General features: G+C 41.9%; 1 protein-coding gene across 3 annotated transcripts in view; it reads left to right on the forward strand.

The window, feature by feature from the left end:
* The first annotated feature begins 340 nt into the window (after positions 1-340).
* igsf9bb (immunoglobulin superfamily, member 9Bb) overlaps positions 341-20662 on the forward strand; it is a 277518-nt gene continuing 257196 nt past the window's right edge. For all 3 annotated transcript variants that reach the window (XR_013492299.1, XM_033650284.2, XM_033650293.2), the window contains exon 1: positions 341-613. Coding sequence is in view for 2 of the 3 variants with exons in the window: in XM_033650284.2 (XP_033506175.1) it covers positions 550-613 (64 nt within the window). In the remaining variant the exon portion in view is untranslated. The remainder of the gene's footprint in view (positions 614-20662) is intronic.

Consider the following 20662-nt stretch of genomic DNA (forward strand, 5'->3'; position numbering starts at 1 on the left):
TACAGGCTTTTCGAGCCCCCTGCTATTATGGTATTATTACTATCATTGTATATTTAAATGCGTTAAGGGTGAAAAAGCCAAGAATCAAAAAGCAGCCTCTCTTTCTAGCCGCCATGAGTACACTGAGGTGATTTCTTTGAACGGAAATGTAAAATCTCCGAGTATTCTCATGTCCCATGAACATAACACTTCCAGCTGGGAAACCGACAGCGCAGATGACCAATCAGCGGCCGGACTTCTTCCCACTCCCATCAATGAAACGAGTGCGGGGGTGGGGCCCCGGTTATCTAGAAGCTCGTGCTTGGTTTCACTGCATCGTCTGCTCTCGTCCCATTGGCGCAGGTGATCCGTCTCAGGATGCGAGAGGAGAGCGGAGGAGAGGGGAAGAGAGAGGGGAAAGCGCCGATGGAAAAGTGTCCAGGGCTCGGTTAACAGGAAAACAGGATACCGGCCCGCTTCAATTCATCCTGGGACACTCGGCGATGAGGGATTCACCGAAAGGGGCACTTTGAGATATGATGAGGTTTATTTCTGGTCGGCAATAGTACTATGATTTGGTATGTGGCCACTTTGATAGCAAGTGTATTCAGCACCCGAGGAACGGCCGCTCAAGGTGAGTCGAAGTGCAGTATCTGTATCACCGGCGCTTATTGCTCAAGTTTTCACTTCGCTTCTTTTCTTTAAAATGGGCGTTTTCCCGCTTGTCTGTTTGCTAACTTTGAATATGTCGCTTGCATGTTAAAAATGTCACACTTTACGTCATGAAGTTCATACGTGTGTTCATCACCACACCTGAGTGGAGCCGGGCCGGCAAATGATGAGGGAACCGGACCGGTTAACCGTTAAATATAACATAAGGAAGCTTTAGTACGCAGGACAGGGAACTTCTCTAGTTAAACGTTTATAAAAGGGGACGACCTGCTTATTCCTGCTGTAATGCATCGTGGACATGCGTTTTATATGGCACTATCGGAGTTGTGACGTTTCTGGCTGGAGAGTGATAGATTCTGCGGTGTGTTTGGGTTGACATATTCCTCCTAGGATGTGTGAGTCTGCTCTGCTGGAGCTCCAGGACATTTTGCGGGGAGCCGCTGGACTGCAGCAGCCGCTTACACTGAGCTGCATACTAGCTGCCAGCGTTTCGTGAGATGTGAAGGCAAATGTGATTAGCATGGTGCGCTGGTGTAGATGTCATTAAAATGCTATGAGTGGATTAACCTCTTCCTAGGGAGCTGTTTCTGCTAAATCTGAGTATGACCAGCTTTGCCCGTTAGAGGGAGCGCTTTCTGAGCCAGCACCGCAGTAAGGTGGATTTCAACAGCACACAGAGGCTGCTTCTCAGTCATGTGATGCAACTTTCACCACATGTATGGCTTCATGTGAGCTTTAAACTTTTTCTTTTTGAATAGATGTTAATGTGCTTTCTTGTGGAAAAGAGCAGACGAGATGGCTTCATGGGTAAGAGATTGAACTGAGCAACCTGCAGCTGACCTCCCTGTGTAGAGTTTATTGTTGTGTCTGAGTGGTGTCACTTCAGTACAGCGTTGCTTTGGCCAGTGGCTCCCAACTGGTCTGGCCACGGGGGCCAGATTTCTCCTTAGTCATTAATTCAAGGTCCACACAGCTGAATATATTTAGCATCATACTGCCCATGTCATTGAACTAGTTCGCTGTCTCTGTTAAGTAGCTGTTTGTTAGTCAGTCACTTGACAGCAGGACACAGCACTTCAAAATGAAAACTCTGTGCCCGAAAGTCACCATACTTCAAAATAAAGTGTGTTTTTTACAAACTTCAGACATGCATAAGCCACTTTCAGTCAATTCAGAATGGACCTGCGACTCACCAATTGGGAACCACTTTTGGACTAAAATGTCAGAAAATAGTAAAATTGCCAATCACAGTCTACCAAAGCCCAAATTGAAATATTCGTATTGCTTCTTTTGTCCAACCAAAACCTAAAGGTTCAGATTCCTAAAATAATAACAAAACCAGGAGATTTTCACACTTGAGAAGCTGAAATCAGTGTATTTTGGGGATCTGTCAGTGTTCCCACATTCATGGAAAACCTGGATAGGTCATGGCATTTCACAATCACATTTTCCAGATCTGGAAAATTCATGGAATTAGTTAAAATCATAGTAAGTTTGCAAAAGTCATATAATTTTTTAGTGTGTAATGAAGTTGTTAAGGTAGGCTAATCTTCCATGGGTAACCTTCCACGTAATGTAATATAACAGCACATTAATCTTCCGTAGCTGATAACATACTGTAGCTCTAATATGCACTAATGTGTGACATTTTATTTACCATCATGTACAATTCCTAATTTTCTCCCAGCATTCCGTCTCTCCCTTCATGTATGCCAGCCAGCTGAAAGTATGTTTAAATACAGTTTGAATCTGATTGGTCCGGCAAGATGGGCAAATCATGGAAAAGTTTTGAAATTTTGTCCATGAAAATGTGTGGGAACTCTGATCTGTGCTTCAAAATGACTTAATAAACTTAAAAATAATAATCAACTCTTAAATTTCTGATGATTAATTATCTATTAATCAACTCATGTTCCAGCTCTAATTCTAAATGACATCATCCTCTAGTCAGTGGAGCCATGTGTAATTTGACAGCCTGACAGTGTGTACTGTGTACATGTGAGCTTGTCTCACATCGAAGACCACATGTGGCGAGTAAGTTAAGCTGCAGCAGAATGGCACCTTAAAAAAAAGGAATCCCCGCTACTCTTCCTCCCCTCCTTCCTTCCCTCCCTACCACTCATCTTCAAGAGAGAGGAGGAAATTGGGACAACGTCTGCGCTTCAGCATCACTGATTAGACGAAGGAGAAATGAGATATAAACAAGCTTTCCATCACTGTGTGTTAAACTTTTGACACTAAATCTTGCAGGTTTATGTATGTTTATTTTTGTTGACATCCTTCTGGCATGCAACTGGGCTGGGCATGGCAAACAGTTATGTAATGCCCTGCCTAAAGAGGATACACTTAAGCATGGTCTGCCAAAAGAGGGAGACTTGGGGAGATGTTTTTAAGCAGCTTCCCTTGTCTCTTCCATGGCTGCTGGGAGAGTAGGCAACTTGGCAAAAATGAACACAAACTTAAGAGGAGGAGCAACTGTGACTGGACTTGTATGTGTTTTGTAAAAACTGTGCCTTCAGTCAGTGTAACTGGTTATGCATATGGTCTTTGTACCGTGCTTTAACACATCGCTGGAGCTCTCAGCGCTCCGCAGCATCCATGCTGTGCACACAGACACACAAACACAGATGAACACACTAGCCGTTAGAAGCTGCGCAGGGCAGCATCCTTCTGGCTGAGTGCTGCTGTCTCCAGCTGGCAGCTGGCAAATGCCTTGACTTCTGCCAGTGATAACCCTGGACCTTTGCCAGACCGTCTCTTTCTCTCTCTGTTCTACCCTCCTCTCTGGTTTCCTCTCTTCCTCACCTTATCCTCCCTCTCTCCCTCCACTCATTTTTACCGTCTGACTCAGGTCCTTGTCGCCCTCCCATCCTCTTCCCGTCTCACTTCTCTCCTGCCCCATCCTGTCATCTTCCTCTTCCGTACACTCCGGTGAACTCTTTTCCCTCCAGGTTTCAAGTGGCCTCTCTCAGCATGGCTGGGTAGCCGAGGGAAGGAAACATGGTGGGTTGTGTTAATGGAGGTTCAGAGCGCGCTCCACAGCAACAGTCTGCTGCCATACGCAGACACACACACTTGTTACCCCTGCCCACACACACCCAACATACACACACATGTCAACATGCAGGCATCCCCTGGGGGAGCAGTGTGTCTTTAACCAGGATCTGAACATATGCCCACTACCAGGCTGTCTGCCCTGGACTAAGTTGGACTAATTATGATTAAGCTGTGAGATAAATGCCACTTGGTTGCTCAGTAAATACATATGCCACAACATGCCAAGAGGGCTGGGGACCGATGGGGACAGAAGAGGAGGGATGATACTGGAGAATTTTGGGTATAGTTGACGGAAACAGTAGGAAAAAAAATGAAGAGCTTTTTCTTTTTTAAAGTTTTGGTATCGATACCTTTGCATTTTGAGTGCTTTCTTGTTTGGTTGGTTCAGTTGAACTTGTGTTTGCCCATTATTTTGGTTTATTTGAGCTGATATCAAAACCATCAGTCTTGCTCTGGTGCAGACTGAACAAGTGGACTGAGACCGTCTGAGAGGGACGGTCTCAGTCCACCTACAAGCAAACTCTGGCGTGGTTTGTTTGTCATGTGACAGCAAAACAGATCAACTTGTGTGAGAGCACAAATGTGATTTTACGATGAAATCAAAAACAAATCTGCTGCTAAATCTATCTGCTGATTGTCAGCTGTTAAGAAATTGTTCTCCCAGTCGGTAGGCTACAAGCAATGTGTAGACCATATAAGATCATTTAGTAACTATGGTAATACATGCTTCATCAGGTGTGTGCAGGGATTTTTTATTGATACACTTTGTAACATTTACCCGTTATTGCTTTACCATTATATTGACCCCTGGGTCAAGTTTGAACTATACACTGTATAAAACAATGGATGTAGCCACCGTGACGTCGCCCATTGGTTTTTGGACTATGGTTAACTCTGACAGTGCTAATGCTATTTTTTACTAGCAAAGCCTTAAAACCATTCAAACTAAATGCACTCACTGGAAATACTGGACATCCATCAATGACTTACCTGTTAGCCTGTAGGAGAAAAGACCCTGAGAAGATTTCTCTCAATCTGTGTAAATAGCTGTATGTCTTTGGTGGCTTTGGAAGAGCTTTTCTCATGTCTGGTAGGACTGGATTGAGTCAAATGATGCCACTTAGTCATTTTCTTAAAGACCTACAGATTGCGACTATCTACACTTTTTTTTAAATCTCAGCAGCAATAATATAACAAGTTTAGGTAACCAATAAACATTGTTGGCCCAGGGAAGATAATCCAATTTTGACAGTGTTGCTCTAAGACAGTTTTAAAAAACATTAAAGTGGTGAATAGCAGGCAGATAGTAGTTAGGGACTGTTCTTAATTTAATAGGAGGGGGGTGGCTGGGCTGTGACTTTATTTTTCTTAACCCTTCTGGAAGCTACAGACTTTTTTCCTTGAGCCTCTGAGTGACTGACAAAAAATGCATGAGCCTCCCTCCATCATAAATTAGTAATTATATGTTTAAAACTTAATCTTTAATCCTTGAAAGTTCAGAATTCAAGACCATATCCTGGAGTTGAAAAAAGCCTTGCTTTTTTTCCCTCTTGTCATGCATGCTGGTGAGTTTGTGCAAACAATTTATTTTTGGTCAAATTTTAAATGAGACGTAGAATAAAGTTATTTTTATGAAATGTCACTATTTTAAACTCAGATTTGGTTATGTTTTTCTCAGACGGAAGGGTTTGTCACACATGATTTGTCCATAAGTGCTTAGAATTATTTGACATGCCTCCCCTTTTTGAATCACCCCCTCAACCTTCATAGATAACAAACAGTCCCTATATACATATATATATATATATATATATATATATATATATATATATATATATATATATATATATGTATATATATATATATATATATATATATATATGTATATATATATATATATATGTATATACAGTACAGGCCAAAAGTTTGGACACACCTTCTCATTCAATGCGTTTTCTTTATTTTCATGACTATTTACATTGTAGATTCTCACTGAAGGCATCAAAACTATGAATGAACACATGTGGAGTTATGTACTTAACAAAAAAAGGTGAAATAACTGAAAACATGTTTTATATTCTAGTTTCTTCAAAATAGCCACCCTTTGCTCTGATTACTGCTTTGCACACTCTTGGCATTCTCTCCATGAGCTTCAAGAGGTAGTCACCTGAAATGGTTTTCCAACAGTCGTGAAGGAGTTCCCAGAGGTGTTTAGCACTTGTTGGCCCCTTTGCCTTCACTCTGCGGTCCAGCTCACCCCAAACCATCTGGATTGGGTTCCGGTCCGGTGACTGTGGAGGCCAGGTCATCTGCCGCAGCACTCCATCACTCTCCTTCTTGGTCAAATAGCCCTTACACAGCCTGGAGGTGTGTTTGGGGTCATTGTCCTGTTGAAAAATAAATGATCGTCCAACTAAACGCAAACCGGATGGGATGGCATGTCGCTGCAGGATGCTGTGGTAGCCATGCTGGTTCAGTGTGCCTTCAATTTTGAATAAATCCCCAACAGTGTCACCAGCAAAACACCCCCACACCATCACACCTCCTCCTCCATGCTTCACAGTGGGAACCAGGCATGTGGAATCCATCCGTTCACCTTTTCTGCGTCTCACAAAGACACGGCGGTTGGAACCAAAGATCTCAAATTTGGACTCATCAGACCAAAGCACAGATTTCCACTGGTCTAATGTCCATTCCTTGTGTTTCTTGGCCCAAACAAATCTCTTCTGCTTGTTGCCTCTCCTTAGCAGTGGTTTCCTAGCAGCTATTTGACCATGAAGGCCTGATTGGCGCAGTCTCCTCTTAACAGTTGTTCTAGAGATGGGTCTGCTGCTAGAACTCTGTGTGGCATTCATCTGGTCTCTGATCTGAGCTGCTGTTAACTTGCCATTTCTGAGGCTGGTGACTCGGATGAACTTATCCTCAGAAGCAGAGGTGACTCTTGGTCTTCCTTTCCTGGGTCAGTCCTCATGTGTGCCAGTTTCGTTGTAGCGCTTGATGGTTTTTGCGACTCCACTTGGGGACACATTTAAAGTTTTTGCAATTTTCCGGACTGACTGACCTTCATTTCTTAAAGTAATGATGGCCACTCGTTTTTCTTTAGTTAGCTGATTGGTTCTTGCCATATTATGAATTTTAACAGTTGTCCAATAGGGCTGTCGGCTGTGTATTAACCTGACTTCTGCACAACACAACTGATGGTCCCAACCCCATTGATAAAGCAAGAAATTCCACTAATTAACCCTGATAAGGCACACCTGTGAAGTGGAAACCATTTCAGGTGACTACCTCTTGAAGCTCATGGAGAGAATGCCAAGAGTGTGCAAAGCAGTAATCAGAGCAAAGGGTGGCTATTTTGAAGAAACTAGAATATAAAACATGTTTTCAGTTATTTCACCTTTTTTTGTTAAGTACATAACTCCACATGTGTTCATTCATAGTTTTGATGCCTTCAGTGAGAATCTACAATGTAAATAGTCATGAAAATAAAGAAAACGCATTGAATGAGAAGGTGTGTCCAAACTTTTGGCCTGTACTGTATATATATATATGTGTATGCATGCATGACTACATACATTGCTATGTCCATGACTATCCATGACGAACTATAGTGTCTTTGACAAGAATGTTAGAGACACCAGTCAAACATGCACTTTCCATGTCGTCCTGTCTCTGTAAACAGATTCTGCATATATGTCTCCGTATGGAGAGATGGAACACAATCTTGGAAGACGATGACAATTTGTCTAATGATGATTTACAGTTGCAATCAAAATTATTCAACCCAAAGTCAACAAAGTAGACAAGAACAGTTGAAATAGTTTAATAAAACTAATAATACCATGGTTTTTATCCAAATTCAACACAAAATGCTACTTTTAACCACTACTGCAGTCTCAAAATTATTCAACCCCCTGTTTCAAGCACACCTGGTGCAACTAATCAAGGGCTTCATTAGTTCAGGTGTGCTTGAGATAGAACACATACCTGGACTGGCTAGGGGTTTGTTGAGAGTGACGTTTGATTGCATGTTAGAAATATGGCTAAGTCAAAAGAATTGTCCACAAAGTTCAGAGAAGAAATCATTGCCTTGCACAAACAAGGAAAAGGATACAAAAAGATAGCAAAAGCTCTGAATGTTCCTAGAGATACAATTGGAAGCATAGTTCGCAAGTTCAAAGTTAAAGGAACAGTAGCTACACTACCTGGACGTGGCAGAAAGAGGAAACTGTCAGCCGCTGCCAGCAGATTCCTGAGAAGGCAAGTGGTCAAAAACCCTCGAGTGACTGCAAAACACCTGCGGCAAGACTTGGTGGCAGCAGGCACTGAGGTTTCAGTTTGCACAATAAGGCGCATACTAAACACTGAAGGGCTCCATGCCGGGACTCCAAGACGTACACCACTACTGACCCAAAAGCACAAGAAAAGTCGGCTCCAATATGCTCAAAACCACATAAATAAGCCACAGAAGTTTTGAAATTCTGTTCTGTGGAGCGATGAAACAAAACTGGAACTTTTCGGGCCTATAGAACAGCGGTATGTCTGGAGGAAGAAGAATGAAGCATATGCTAAAAAGAACACCCTGCCTACAGTGAAGCATGGCGGTGGCGCAGTGATGCTCTGGGGCTGCTTTGCTGCCACTGGCACTGGAAACCTGCAGCGTGTGGAGGGCACGATGGATTCAGTCAGGTATCGGGAAATCTTAGATGAAAACGTCATGCTGTCTGTGAGGAAGCTGAAGCTTGGGCGTCATTGGACCTTCCAACAGGATAATGATCCAAAGCATACCTCAAAGTCCACCAAGGCTTGGTTTCAGAAGAAGAAATGGAAGATTCTAGAGTGGCCGTCACAGTCGCCTGACTTGAACCCCATAGAAAATCTCTGGTGGGATTTGAAGAAGGCGGTTGCAAAACGCACACCCAAGAATATTACTGAACTGGAGGCCATTGCCCATGAGGAATGGGCTGAGATTCCTCAGGAACGTTGTCTGAAGCTGGTGTCTGGCTATGCATCACGTTTGCAGCAGGTCATAACAGCAAAAGGGTGCTCTACTAAGTACTGAAGATGCTTGTCATGAAGGGGTTGAATAATTTTGAGACTGCAGTAGTCATTAAAAGTAGCATTTTGAGTTGAATTTGGATCAAAACCCTTGTAATATTGGTTTCATTTAACTACTTAAACAGTTCTTGTGTAATCTGTTTATTGCAAACAGCTGAGAAATTGTATATTTTGCCAGTAGGCCTAATATGCAATGGGGGTTGAATAATTTTGATTGCAACTGTAGCTTTATATTTGTCAAATTGTCAAATTTGTCAGATTTCTGTGAATTCATATACAGACATCTGTTACAGAGATCGGCTGAAATGACTAGACCACAGAGGAGGAAGCCTTGGCCTAGATAGCTGCTGGCTACACCTGATCTGCCTGAAATATTGGCCCTTGCCTGTTTCCAAGATGGTGCGATGAAACAGCAAGTTTCCTCTAAGCTGATAGGAAAAGTATTGCATTTGCACCTCTGACCAACTGTGCAGGTGAATGATTGGATGTTGAATGCCCCTTGGCTGTCTTTATACCTGCATCTGTTTATATATTTTTGCTCTGACTGATTACAAAGTGATGCTTCATGGTGCATATCATTAAGGCTGTGTTTGCCTGAGTTAAATGAGATTCATGTGGAGCTCTGAAGCTCCCAGAAAACTTTTGAACTTATGTTAGTGATTCAGTGATGCTGTCTCCCAAGTCAGAGGGTGTGTATTTTTGGGTAAACTGTGTGTGTAAATGGAGCTGGCAAAGGAGCACTGGTGCCTAATTAATTTTATTCCCAGAAACTTCCCTGGTATCCCTGTTTTTTGATGATCCCTACAGTATGATCACTTAATGAGTGTTCTCCCAGTTAGTGGGTGGCTGCTTGGCAAAAACAAAGCTGCTGACCAAGAAAAGGGAGACACATGTCTCATTCACAGCATGGTTTTAAATCCTGTGGGTGTTCAGCATTTTCTCACTGAAGGACTCATTTGTGTTGGGTGTTCTATGTGGCTCGAGACGCATTATTTTTATTGATCTGATACCGATCACTGCTATTAACAACTAAATGACTCAGGACTTGAGGCCCAGTTGGGAGAAGCTGCATCTCATCTGCATAACTTCAGTCCCGGTGTGAGGGTTTGTGTGTGTGGGTGAAGGTACGCATTGCTTGTCATTGCTGCTCGTTTCAGACCAGTGTTGAAGCTTGAATTAGAGCCTAAACTGAGCCCTGTGGCTTCAGATAAAGTGTTAACTCTAATTCCAACATACAACTTCCTGGATTGAGGTCACACATCTTGTTAAAATCATGAGGATGCATCTCAGCTTAAAGCCCCTCGTACACTGAGCCAATGCTCTGCAAAGAATTAAAAAAAAAAAAACAACACCTCAACATTTTTTTTAAGTTGGCAGTTGTTGGTTGTTATTTTTAGACTTGATGTTCTGACTGTCAACACTAATATACAGATCTACCCACTAGTTTTTTGTTAGTAAATCTTTCATTCATTTGGTCTGCTATAAGAATGTTTGGATATGATTACAATAAGCTCCCTTTTTTCCCAATGGGTGCTCCATTTTGCAGGGAAACATTGGGTGACCTGGGTGATCATGGATAACTTTTTTACTTTTTTCAGCCAGTACTGATATATTTCACAATATAAATGACCTTGCTATTTCTGTTGAGTTCAAAGCATTTCCCAAGCTCAAAATTCCCTTGAGGTAGATTCAAAACCAGTGGGTGTTTTCCATCTTTATTGGCACAGGTTTTCACACATAACCTCCATATTTTGTGTCAGACTTTAAGTTACTGAGCCCTATTTTTTCCACTGTGTGGCCAAACAGGGCCTCAAGTAGCCAAAATACTAGGGATGAGTGAGTGCACCATTATCTGCATAAATGTCTGTATCTGTTCAGTCTACTAAATTTTCTGTATCTGTACCTGGAAGTGGGTTGAGTTTAAATCAGAATCAGGTGGGACCCAACCAGTTATTAGGGGCCGGGCAGCCTAAGCTGCCAGGACCCTATTGTTTTGCTGCATGTTCTTCTTCCGAGGAAATCCTACTTCCCATGCGTGAAAAATCACCAAACTTTGCACAAAGGTCCAGTCCCATGCCAGATTGCCTCAGCTGCAAAAACAGGCCAATAGTCCTGATGGTGGCGCTACAGCAAGCCTCTAAATTTCAAAATTTTGAAAATTCACAACAAATTAACCATATGTGCTACAGATTTGCAACTTTCACCAAAATGTAGCCCCAATATTGAAGAAACTTTTAAACCTATTGCAAATTATGAAGTCCATCACTGTTTTTTTCAAAATCCGTAAAACTTAATAAACCTATCTCCTCCCACAATTTTTGCTCAATTGACACCAAACTTGCTACAGAGCATCTTCAGACTATCCTACACAAACGATCCACACAGATTTTTGATTTATCTAAAATTGAGCCTACAGTGCATCAAAATGTTTGACTGTAAATGGTATTGTAAACATATACTTGTAAATTCTTGCTAAATACATTTTCAATGTTCATTAAAAAAAATTACAAAATTTTGGAGTCATGGTAGATGATGTTTGGAAAATATCAGAATTTTATTACAGCATTTTGAATTTCACTGTCATGCAAACAATTGGAGTCAATACAAAAATGGCATTTTCAAACATCAGTTTTTCACTTATGGAGCAAATCAGTCATTGTTGTTTAGATGCAATTTGTGTATTTTTGTCTTAATAACTCAATTTTTGATTGTTTCAAATCTGCCTTTACACACTAACAGCTGCTGTCTTGCACACAGGTGACTGGCTTAGTCAGTTTGTGAAGCTACATGTGACATTTCTGTTTGCCAATTAGCTCAATGAGATAGAGGATGGTTCTTGGTGTTGAAGATTGTGAGTTCAAGCCTCAGCTCATGCAACATTTCCATATGAGAAATCTACCCAAACTTTTCATAAAGGACCAGTCCCATGCCAGATGTCCTCAACTGGAAACACAAGACAATAGTCCTGATGGTGGCGCTACAGCAAGCCTCTAAAGTTCAAAACTTCAAAAATTCATAACAAATCAACCATATGTGCTACAGCTTTCACTTTGAAATTTGCTTTTCCATGGCATGGATGGCTACTGTCTGGGACCCCTGATGCTTGGCTTAGTCAATTTGTGAAGCCACACATGAACTGTCACTTGTCAATTAGCTCAGTGAGATAGAAGACAGACCTCAGTCTCAGAAGTTATGAGTTCAAGCCTCAGTTAAGGCAGAATGGACATTCTAATGTGAAAGTCCTATGTTCAGGTATCATGACAGTGCGAGCGTTTCACTCGCATTTGCGACTAAAAATAGGTGTGTGCGAACTGTAAAAAATATTTAGGGGCACGTGTGTGCATAAAAAAATCAGTCGAAGCAGCCTATATTTTTGTCATTAAAAAAATATGATAATCTAACCGCAAATGTTGGAGGAACTCCAGCCGCCTTCCCTCTTCCCTCTTCCCCATGTGACACGGTTAAGAACCACACTGCCTGCAGAAGCGCCGCGAATAGCCTCGAAGCGCCAAGAAGTGAAGCCAGTTTCCTTTCGGCGCCCATGTTAACCGATTGTGTCATCCACACTGGCCGCACCACGCAGCTCCGCCGCCGGCCCTGCAGCGATCATTTCGGCGTCTGGTCTATTTTCTGCGCGAGCCGCGAGCTAATGTGTCAAGCTGGGTAGTTACCCATGATGGAAAAACAGCCCTAAATGTGACGAAGACAACAGCTGGGAGCAGAACCGCTTGTCAACCAGCGTGGAGAAATGCGCGTCTGATGTGAACGGAAGTGCTCTGGCTCGCGGGAGAATTTCGGTGCGCTGCTCTTCGCAGGCAGGGCAGGCCCTGGCGTTATGGCCGGTTTTCCAAGCCACTGTCGGCACAGTGAATAGGCCTATAGTCCCACTGTCGGCAGCATGGAAGTAAGTCAAAGTGTGGAGGAGATGGACCGGGAAAAGCGGCGGACCTCCGGGGAGGCCTGCTCCGTTCTCCCCGCAGTTAGGGAGCGTTCGCCACGGTACCGCTGCTGGGCAGGGTGGAAATAAGTCCTGCAGAGTTTCAGAGGACCTAGAGAATGTTTTAGGATAGTAATAACATCAGTGTTTCCGCTACATTCGTTATTATTGCCGTCGCTGCTGCTCCTTCAAAACATTTGCAAGTGCACCACCACTCTGAGACATCTGTGCACTTGCACAGCGCAGCAGCCAGTATAGTAAGGAGAACAGCGGTGAGGGGAGTGGGGAGTGGGGGAAGGCTCCTATTTAGGGATGCACCCAATATATTCGGTCGAATATTGCAAAAAAAAACCCCACACATTCGGTATTCGGTGGAATAAGTGAAAAGCAAGGCCGAATAATAGCGGCGTGTTTTGATAACGCAATCAAACAGTGTGCGGTGACGGATGGAGTAAAATGTCAGCAGTGTGGCGATAAACAATAACGGCGAATCCAGCCGGTTGTGGGTTTTTTAGGGCAAGGCCACTTTGGCCTTTGATAAATACAAATTTATTGGGGCATCATGGCCAAAATGTGCGGCACCAAGGCCAAAACAAATGGCGCAATAACAATATGTGCTAATTACATTGAATGAAGACAAAACAATATATGTGTTGAAAAACAGCACTGAGTTTATTAAAACTGGGTGTGCATGACTGGGGATATATCTCGTTTCTTGTTGTTTTGATTCATGTCCCTTATTTTTTAAGTCTTTGAAATCTCTTTATTCTTTTGTTATATCCTAGTTATTAAGAAATTATTATTAGAAGAAGATTCTTTATTGTCCTTTCTCAGCACATAACATACATTGAAACGAAATTTGACCTCTGTATTTGACCCATCCTACTGTATACACTGGGAGCAGTGGGCAGCTGCAGTGCAGCATCCGGGGACCAACTCCAGTTCTTTTGCCAATGCCAGTGGTCAGGGTCACTGACAGGTGTATTCACCTAACATAGCCTACATATCTTTAATTATATAATTATTCATATGTCTGTATGTATATTTTTACATAAATTCCCAATATTTTATTTGCCTTTAAAAAATCCTCTTCCTTCATTTAATTAGACAATGTTTATTGTATTGTATTATATGTATTAATTCTCTACAGAATCTTGTATGTTCTTTAATGTGTGTTCAATTTATTAAAAGAAAAAACAAAAAAACGTTTTGGTGAACCCTGCAGCAAAGTGAGCCCTCTTCCTTAGAGATGATCTTTGCCTCCCACTTTATTCCTGGCGGCAGAGCAGAGTGAACCATCTTCCTTCTCAGAAGACCTTTGTCCCATCTCCGTGTACGCAGTGTAAACATCTTTCGCTGGTGATTTGACAGTCACTAGAAGCACATTATGATCCTTTGTAAAAGTTTCTGTGTGGTAACTGTGCTAACATGAGCTAACGTTAGCGGCTAAGGACTGAGAGGCTGTCCGGTAACGTTATGTGTGTGTGTGCATGTGTCTCGGAGTGTCAGTAACGTTATGTTAACTTAGCCGTAGCCTTGCTATGCTGTTTGTCATAAAAAACAGGGCATGCTACACTGGCCATATGGGTAGGAGGTGCATTACGGCCACACACCGGGGACTCCACGGCACTGGCCGTTTGGCCGTGGTATAATTCCTGCCCTGCAATTAGAAATAATAAAAATAAAAAATCCGAGTCGGTGCTGCTTGCCCGATCGGGCATGTCTGCGCAGGGACTGCTGGCCCGCCGGATATTTTTACTTGCCTCGGGCATTCGGGCAACCGTTAATGTCGGACCCTAAACTGTTGTAGGCTACTGCACTCAATCTTTTGAAAACAAGAAATAAATAAAATACAATAAGAGACAGATACTTCAATAAATGAAGTGGTTCTACCTTTTTTATCAACCAAGCGACGCTGCTCAGCCTCACCCTCTGTCATCTTTACACGTGCTTAAATCGCCGGCCTGGATCTCCACTCTCCACACACGCGGGGGCGGGGGCGGGGGCGGGGGCGGGGGCGTAGCGGTTGAGTTGCGCATGAGCGTCTCAGAACAGAAACACCAAAGAATCGTTTTTCCTCGATTATATGAATTTTGAGATCGTCTGGAGCCAAAATCGTAATCACGATTAAAATTCGATTAATTGAGCAGCCCTAGGGATGAGGAAACACTGAACATTATAGGCTATAAGATAATCATATTGCAAAGATAATATATATAAGATAATAACATTAAAGACAAAATTAAATCGCAATATTTTTTCAAGACTTGATGATTTTACCTTTCTGTACATTTTGTATACAAATTCATTAAATAATTTTGCTTGCAAATGTCTATTTGCGTCACGTTTATTACGGAAAACACATTATTTGATCAAGTTACATTGTGCCCCTAAAGTTCTTTGTGCGCTCCTTACTTTTTCAACTTAGGAGCACATGTCCATGGGACAAGTTAGCTTTCACGGCTTTCTGACAGAAAGTCCTGTTATAATAATATTTTAACCCAAACCATGGTCTTTTTCATAAAATTTAGGGATATATAATAACTGTTAAATAGACAAAACTAACTGTTTTGCAAGTCACCCATTATTTGCTTAAGCATGTTTTCATTGCAAGAATTAGCCTAGTGGCTAGCAGACTCTACTAATAAATTACATGTATTGTTTGTAGTTTTTCTAACTCACCGGTGGTTTTTTGTCACTGCATCTACTGTCAGAAAAGCTCGGCTGAATATCAGCCTGCACGTTTTTCAGCCAGACATTGCTGAAACAGTGCTGTTAATGTTGCTGTAGTGAGAAGTTAGCTGGGTGAGATGCCTGTCCAGGCAGGTCACGTTGCGTTGTGTCTTATCTCGTAACTGCATTGTTTGCATACAGCATGTGCTTTGTCAGTTGACCCATATTTTCTCCAAAATTGCTAATATTTCCACACTGAAGATTTATTCCCGAGTAAATAACGTTACCCTCAAAGTCTGTCTGCTGCTTTTTGAATTTAATAGAATTACAAAGAGTGAACCTAACATGTCGATATGGATCGATGTTTTCACTTTTGCATCAATAATATTGGATCGTTCATCATTGAGTCATTGAGTTATCAATCCAGATCCATGGATTGTTACACCCCTACTAATGGCCTAATAGTGTGTCATTAAAAGTTGATTTTCCTGTACAGAAAGCTGAAGTGGGATCAGTTAAAATGATGTTACAGCGTGATTTCAGATAACTGTTTTACTTTCTAAGGTTCATGTATGGCTGAGCAGTATAATCTGCTGTACAGTTAGTGCTCCATGTACAGAAGCCTTCACTCCCACTGAGCTTAATGAAAAGTAGCACCCCTGTTGCCTGGGGCAAATGGCACACTTCATAAAAGTCACCAACCTTTAGATGGCAATCAACCTGGTATTTGGGCCAAGGAGCAGTGACTTGCGGCTGCTGTCAGGCCCCCAAGCTCCCAGCAGCCTCCATTTTGGTTCAGTGAACTAGTCTGTTGGGGTTGCTTGGCTTACTGATGGAAGAGATTGTTGGCAAGAGATGCTTCATGTGTTTTAGATTGTTGCAGATCCCTGTCAAATATGTATGAGCAGTCCTCAGAGTGTTGATGTTTGACTAAGGTCAGTGTGTTTCTATTTCAGTCCAGGTAACGCAGAAACACACGTGATTCATGTTTACAACAGGAGTAACAATGCTGTCATATTTAAGACAGCTTCACCTGTAGCTGCTATCTTCTGCTTGTTTCAGGTTTTCTCAGAGGGATGTTTCTATTTTATATGCTTGCCGAGGTGTTAGGATCATAGATAAGATTAGATGCTATGACTAAACTTAATGCACCTTTGTTAACTTCACACCCTAAGTAACTTTAATAAGCTTGGAATTGTTTTTATAGCCCAGAAACTGTAAACACAGCAGCTGATTTTGCCTCAAGCTTTCAGTTAGTAGATGCAAGTGTCGCACATTTCGTTTTATTCATTTGGGATTGTCACCTAATTCTATGTGGGGGAGGATGGGGTTGCTTATCTAGTATTGCTTACATGTGTAACCTCGATTATATATCTCTTCTGAAAAGAGCAGGGAGCTAACAGAGAGGGGTCTTTGGGTCCTCTGGTGTAGTTTCATATGGATAAAAACACTATCTTTGTAGGTGTCTCCTGGCTCACATAAAGACAACTGCTCTTCTTTTAAAATCCAAAACATACTCCCTCCTAAATCCCACACAGCGACTCCACACATCTGTGAGGGACTATAATAGATTGTGATAGTTAGAGATAAGTGTGTGTATGGTATACTGATCATGATAAAGTATTTGACTTGGAGCAGCCCTTGCAGCACAGCACCTCAGGAAGGTATTGCTCTGGGGTATTTGATCTGAATATAATGTACCAGTGCCCTTTAGCTGACTCATCTTAAAGCCATCCAGCTATTACTTGCTGTAGCCCTTCTGCAGCAGTCAGGATACACAGAATGGGCACATCATCAAAGCATTGCCTAGTTGCATTGACCACTTGAAGTGCCACTGTGGAGTTTACATTGCAGAGAAGGGAAGATTCTGTTTTAGTCTGATTCCTTTGTTAAATGCTGAACCACAAGTCAAAGCAAAGTGATATTTCATTTTTAGTGCACATATTTCTGTCGATGTGTGTAATTCAACCATTTAGATTACAGAAGGGTGCATGTAACACAGTAACACTGTCCAAGTGTCATTTAAAAAAATCCCAGTCAGCAGAGGAGAAACAGCAGTAAGAGTCTACAGCCATAATAGAGGCTCTGTCAGGCCCAGATCACAGAAAGCATTTTAGCAGCTGGAGGCAGCTTTTTGTAATTGTTTTTAATGAGCTTTGCTTGCTGTTTTTGCATTGCTAGGTGCCTCGCGTGTCTGTGCTCTAGACGACTGGTGTTTTTGCTGGAGCGCTCTGAACACCTCCAGTTGAAAAAACTTTAACTCAGAGCGGAAAAGTGCCCCACATCATCTGTGCTTTTTTCCCATTGTCCAATCAGATGATTTGAAAGGTGGTTCTTCTGTGGTGGTCACCACAACAAGTTTACAGTTGGTAAACAATGGAGGAGAAACTGACAGTAGCATTTGCAGGATACCCAGAGCTACACTGTCACTTCTGGACGGGCATCTAACTTCTGGCTCCAAAACACTGAGAGGGCAATGGCTGAAATGCCAAACTCGAGGCTTCAAAACGATGGTCTTAAAACTAATGGGTGATGCCATGGTAGCTACATCCATTATTTTTACAGTCTATGAATCCAGACATAAGGGAACATGCTTGTTTGGTACAGACCTTAGCAAAAATTACATTATCATCATTTTATATATATTTTGTTTTGGTGACCAAAAGTTACTATTCCTACTAAAATCACAAAGCATGTTGCAATTGCAATATCCATCAAATCAATCACAATATGACTATTTTGCATATCATGAAACCCTACTACAATCAGCATCACTGATAACATCATAAATTCACTGAGTCTGTGGTGGATTTGTTTTGTGAAAAACTACAGTTAAATCATTCCACAGCCAGAAATTGTGGATTACCGGAATCATCTGGAAACGTGGATAATTTTAAAACAGCAGCCAACAATAGAAGGAGGTAAAAAAGACAAAATTACAGTGCACAGATTGAAGGAGCTCATGGGATCACATTTCACTGGAATTGTACCTTATATGATTCCATGTGACAAATGATTGATTGATTGATAGTCGTATTTTCCAGAGATTCCCAGAGATTTTTTCTGTAGATATGGCTGCCCCTGGCCTGATGGCTTACTGTAAGAAATCAGCTACAGCCAATACTAGCCTTTCATTTGTGTTCCATAAAACAGACAGGCTGAGAACCCCTTGATTAGAGATGCTGTGTTGAGTGTTATTTGCAGTGGCATGTGATGATGGTGTCAGGCCTGATAGTTCAAACAGAACTTTGTAAAAAAAAAAAAAAAAAAAATCTAAGTACATAGTAACCGCTTGCATATCACTACTAAATGATAAAACACACTATGCCAGCGCAAATATGACTATATGATATATGACAGCTCTATTTTTACGTCCTTTTCCATATGCAGTTTTTTCAAATTGAGATATACACAGCTTCACATTGATTACACCTAACAGGTGATTCACATGAGATTAGCAAAACCTCTGACAATTTGTCTAAGGGCTTGATTCATCAATAATACTCCTTCCCAGGTATTGCAGTCTTCTGCATTTTCAAAAGACCAAAGGAGCACTCAAATATGTAGTTAAGGCAGTCGGCATACTTTTTTATGCAGTAAATTGATAATTCTGACTTCATCTTCAGTAGGGATGCACCGAATATTCGGTAACCGAATATATTCGGCTGAATATTGCAAAAAAAAAAACACATTCGGTATTCGGTGGAATAAGTGAAAAGCAAGGCCGAATAATAGCGGCGTGTTTTGATAATGCAATCAAACAGCTTGCAGTGACGGACGGAGTAAAATGTCGGCAGTGTGGCAATAGTTTACTCCGTCCGTCACCACACTCGCATTTGCGACTAAAAATAAATCATTCAGCACGCTGTGCGAATACAGATTTCAACCAGCAGCAGAAACGAAGGGCAAATCCCACCGGTTGAGGGTTGACTGGGGGTCACAGACACAGACAGGAATACGTATTCCTGTCAAATACAGTGGCCATAGTGCTCTGCGGCGCAAGATAACGGCTTACCGGCGACGGAGAAGCCCGGCTGCAATAATGTCCTCTTCTTGGCATCATGACTGCCCAGTAGTACCTGGACAGCCGAGCCGTGGCGGCACACAGGTATGTGGCGTGTCAGAGGAGAAATGAGCCATTCACATTTCTCTCTTTGTGGCAGTAACGGCCCACAAACCTCACCGCACTTTAGGGACTGTTCTTTACTTATGAAGGGACTGTTCTTTACTTGTCAGGGGAGGAGGGTGGCTGGTTGATTTTTATTTTATTTATTTATTTTATTTTGATCCCCCCTATGTTAATCACTTATAGATGCTGTTTTTGAAGTATGAATAAGTCAATAAGTAATTTATTCCATTGAAATATCATTGATGTATTATAGAAAAGTGATTTATTTTTTTTTATAAATGACAAAAGGCACATCTGCCTCATTTTCGCTGTGGTATCGTGATACTACTCAGAACCATGATATTTTCACTGGTATCGTACCGTGGGTCCCAATTTTGGTACCGTGACAGCACTAATCTGGAGGGGGTTCATCTGCAAAAACTAATGGAAAACTAAACAACGGTATTCGGTACTCGGTATTCGGCCAAGCGTTTAATTTTATTCGGCTTCGGCCACAAATTTTCATTTTGGTGCATCCCTAATCTTCAGTGTTCCATGATCTGTGATGTTGATAGTGCTTCTGCTTCACAAATGGGAAATACCTTTTCTCAAATGAAAAAAAAAAAAAAAAAAAAAAAAATCCAGCTTGGTCCATCTCACTCTGTTGACACAGGCTGATGTGGGCACACACATATCATTTTTGTCAAATGATGCTTGAATCAATCCACTGCCATCTTTATGCTGGATTTCAACACCTGATAGTAGAACCGATGAAGCCTCTCAGATGAAGTACAAAACACCCTCAACCATCCTGTGCTACTCATTAACCAACATGTTTTCATTCCAAAGTCATCAAATATTGCCACTTGGTCATTGATTGCCGTGTCAGACACTGACGGCATACAGGCATCATTTCAGGCGGCGAAGTTCCTAATGCCACTGGATGACATCAGTTTGAAATGCTACTGGACAACAACATTGTCAAAGGACCTGCAAAGTCCCTGTAGGGCAGACAGGATGGCTGGGGAATGGGTCCAACAATACTGGACTTTCACCTAAGAGGCCAGTGTTCGCTTCTTGTAGGAATATAGAGCCAAACCATGTTTTTTCTAAACCCTAACCACGTGCTTTTGTTGGAAATAAATGAAAAACAGTGTTTTACAGCAGTCTTTCATGTT

The sequence above is a fragment of the Epinephelus lanceolatus genome, chromosome 11 (genome assembly GCF_041903045.1).
Source record: "Epinephelus lanceolatus isolate andai-2023 chromosome 11, ASM4190304v1, whole genome shotgun sequence".
Taxonomy (NCBI): Eukaryota; Metazoa; Chordata; class Actinopteri; order Perciformes; family Serranidae; genus Epinephelus; species Epinephelus lanceolatus.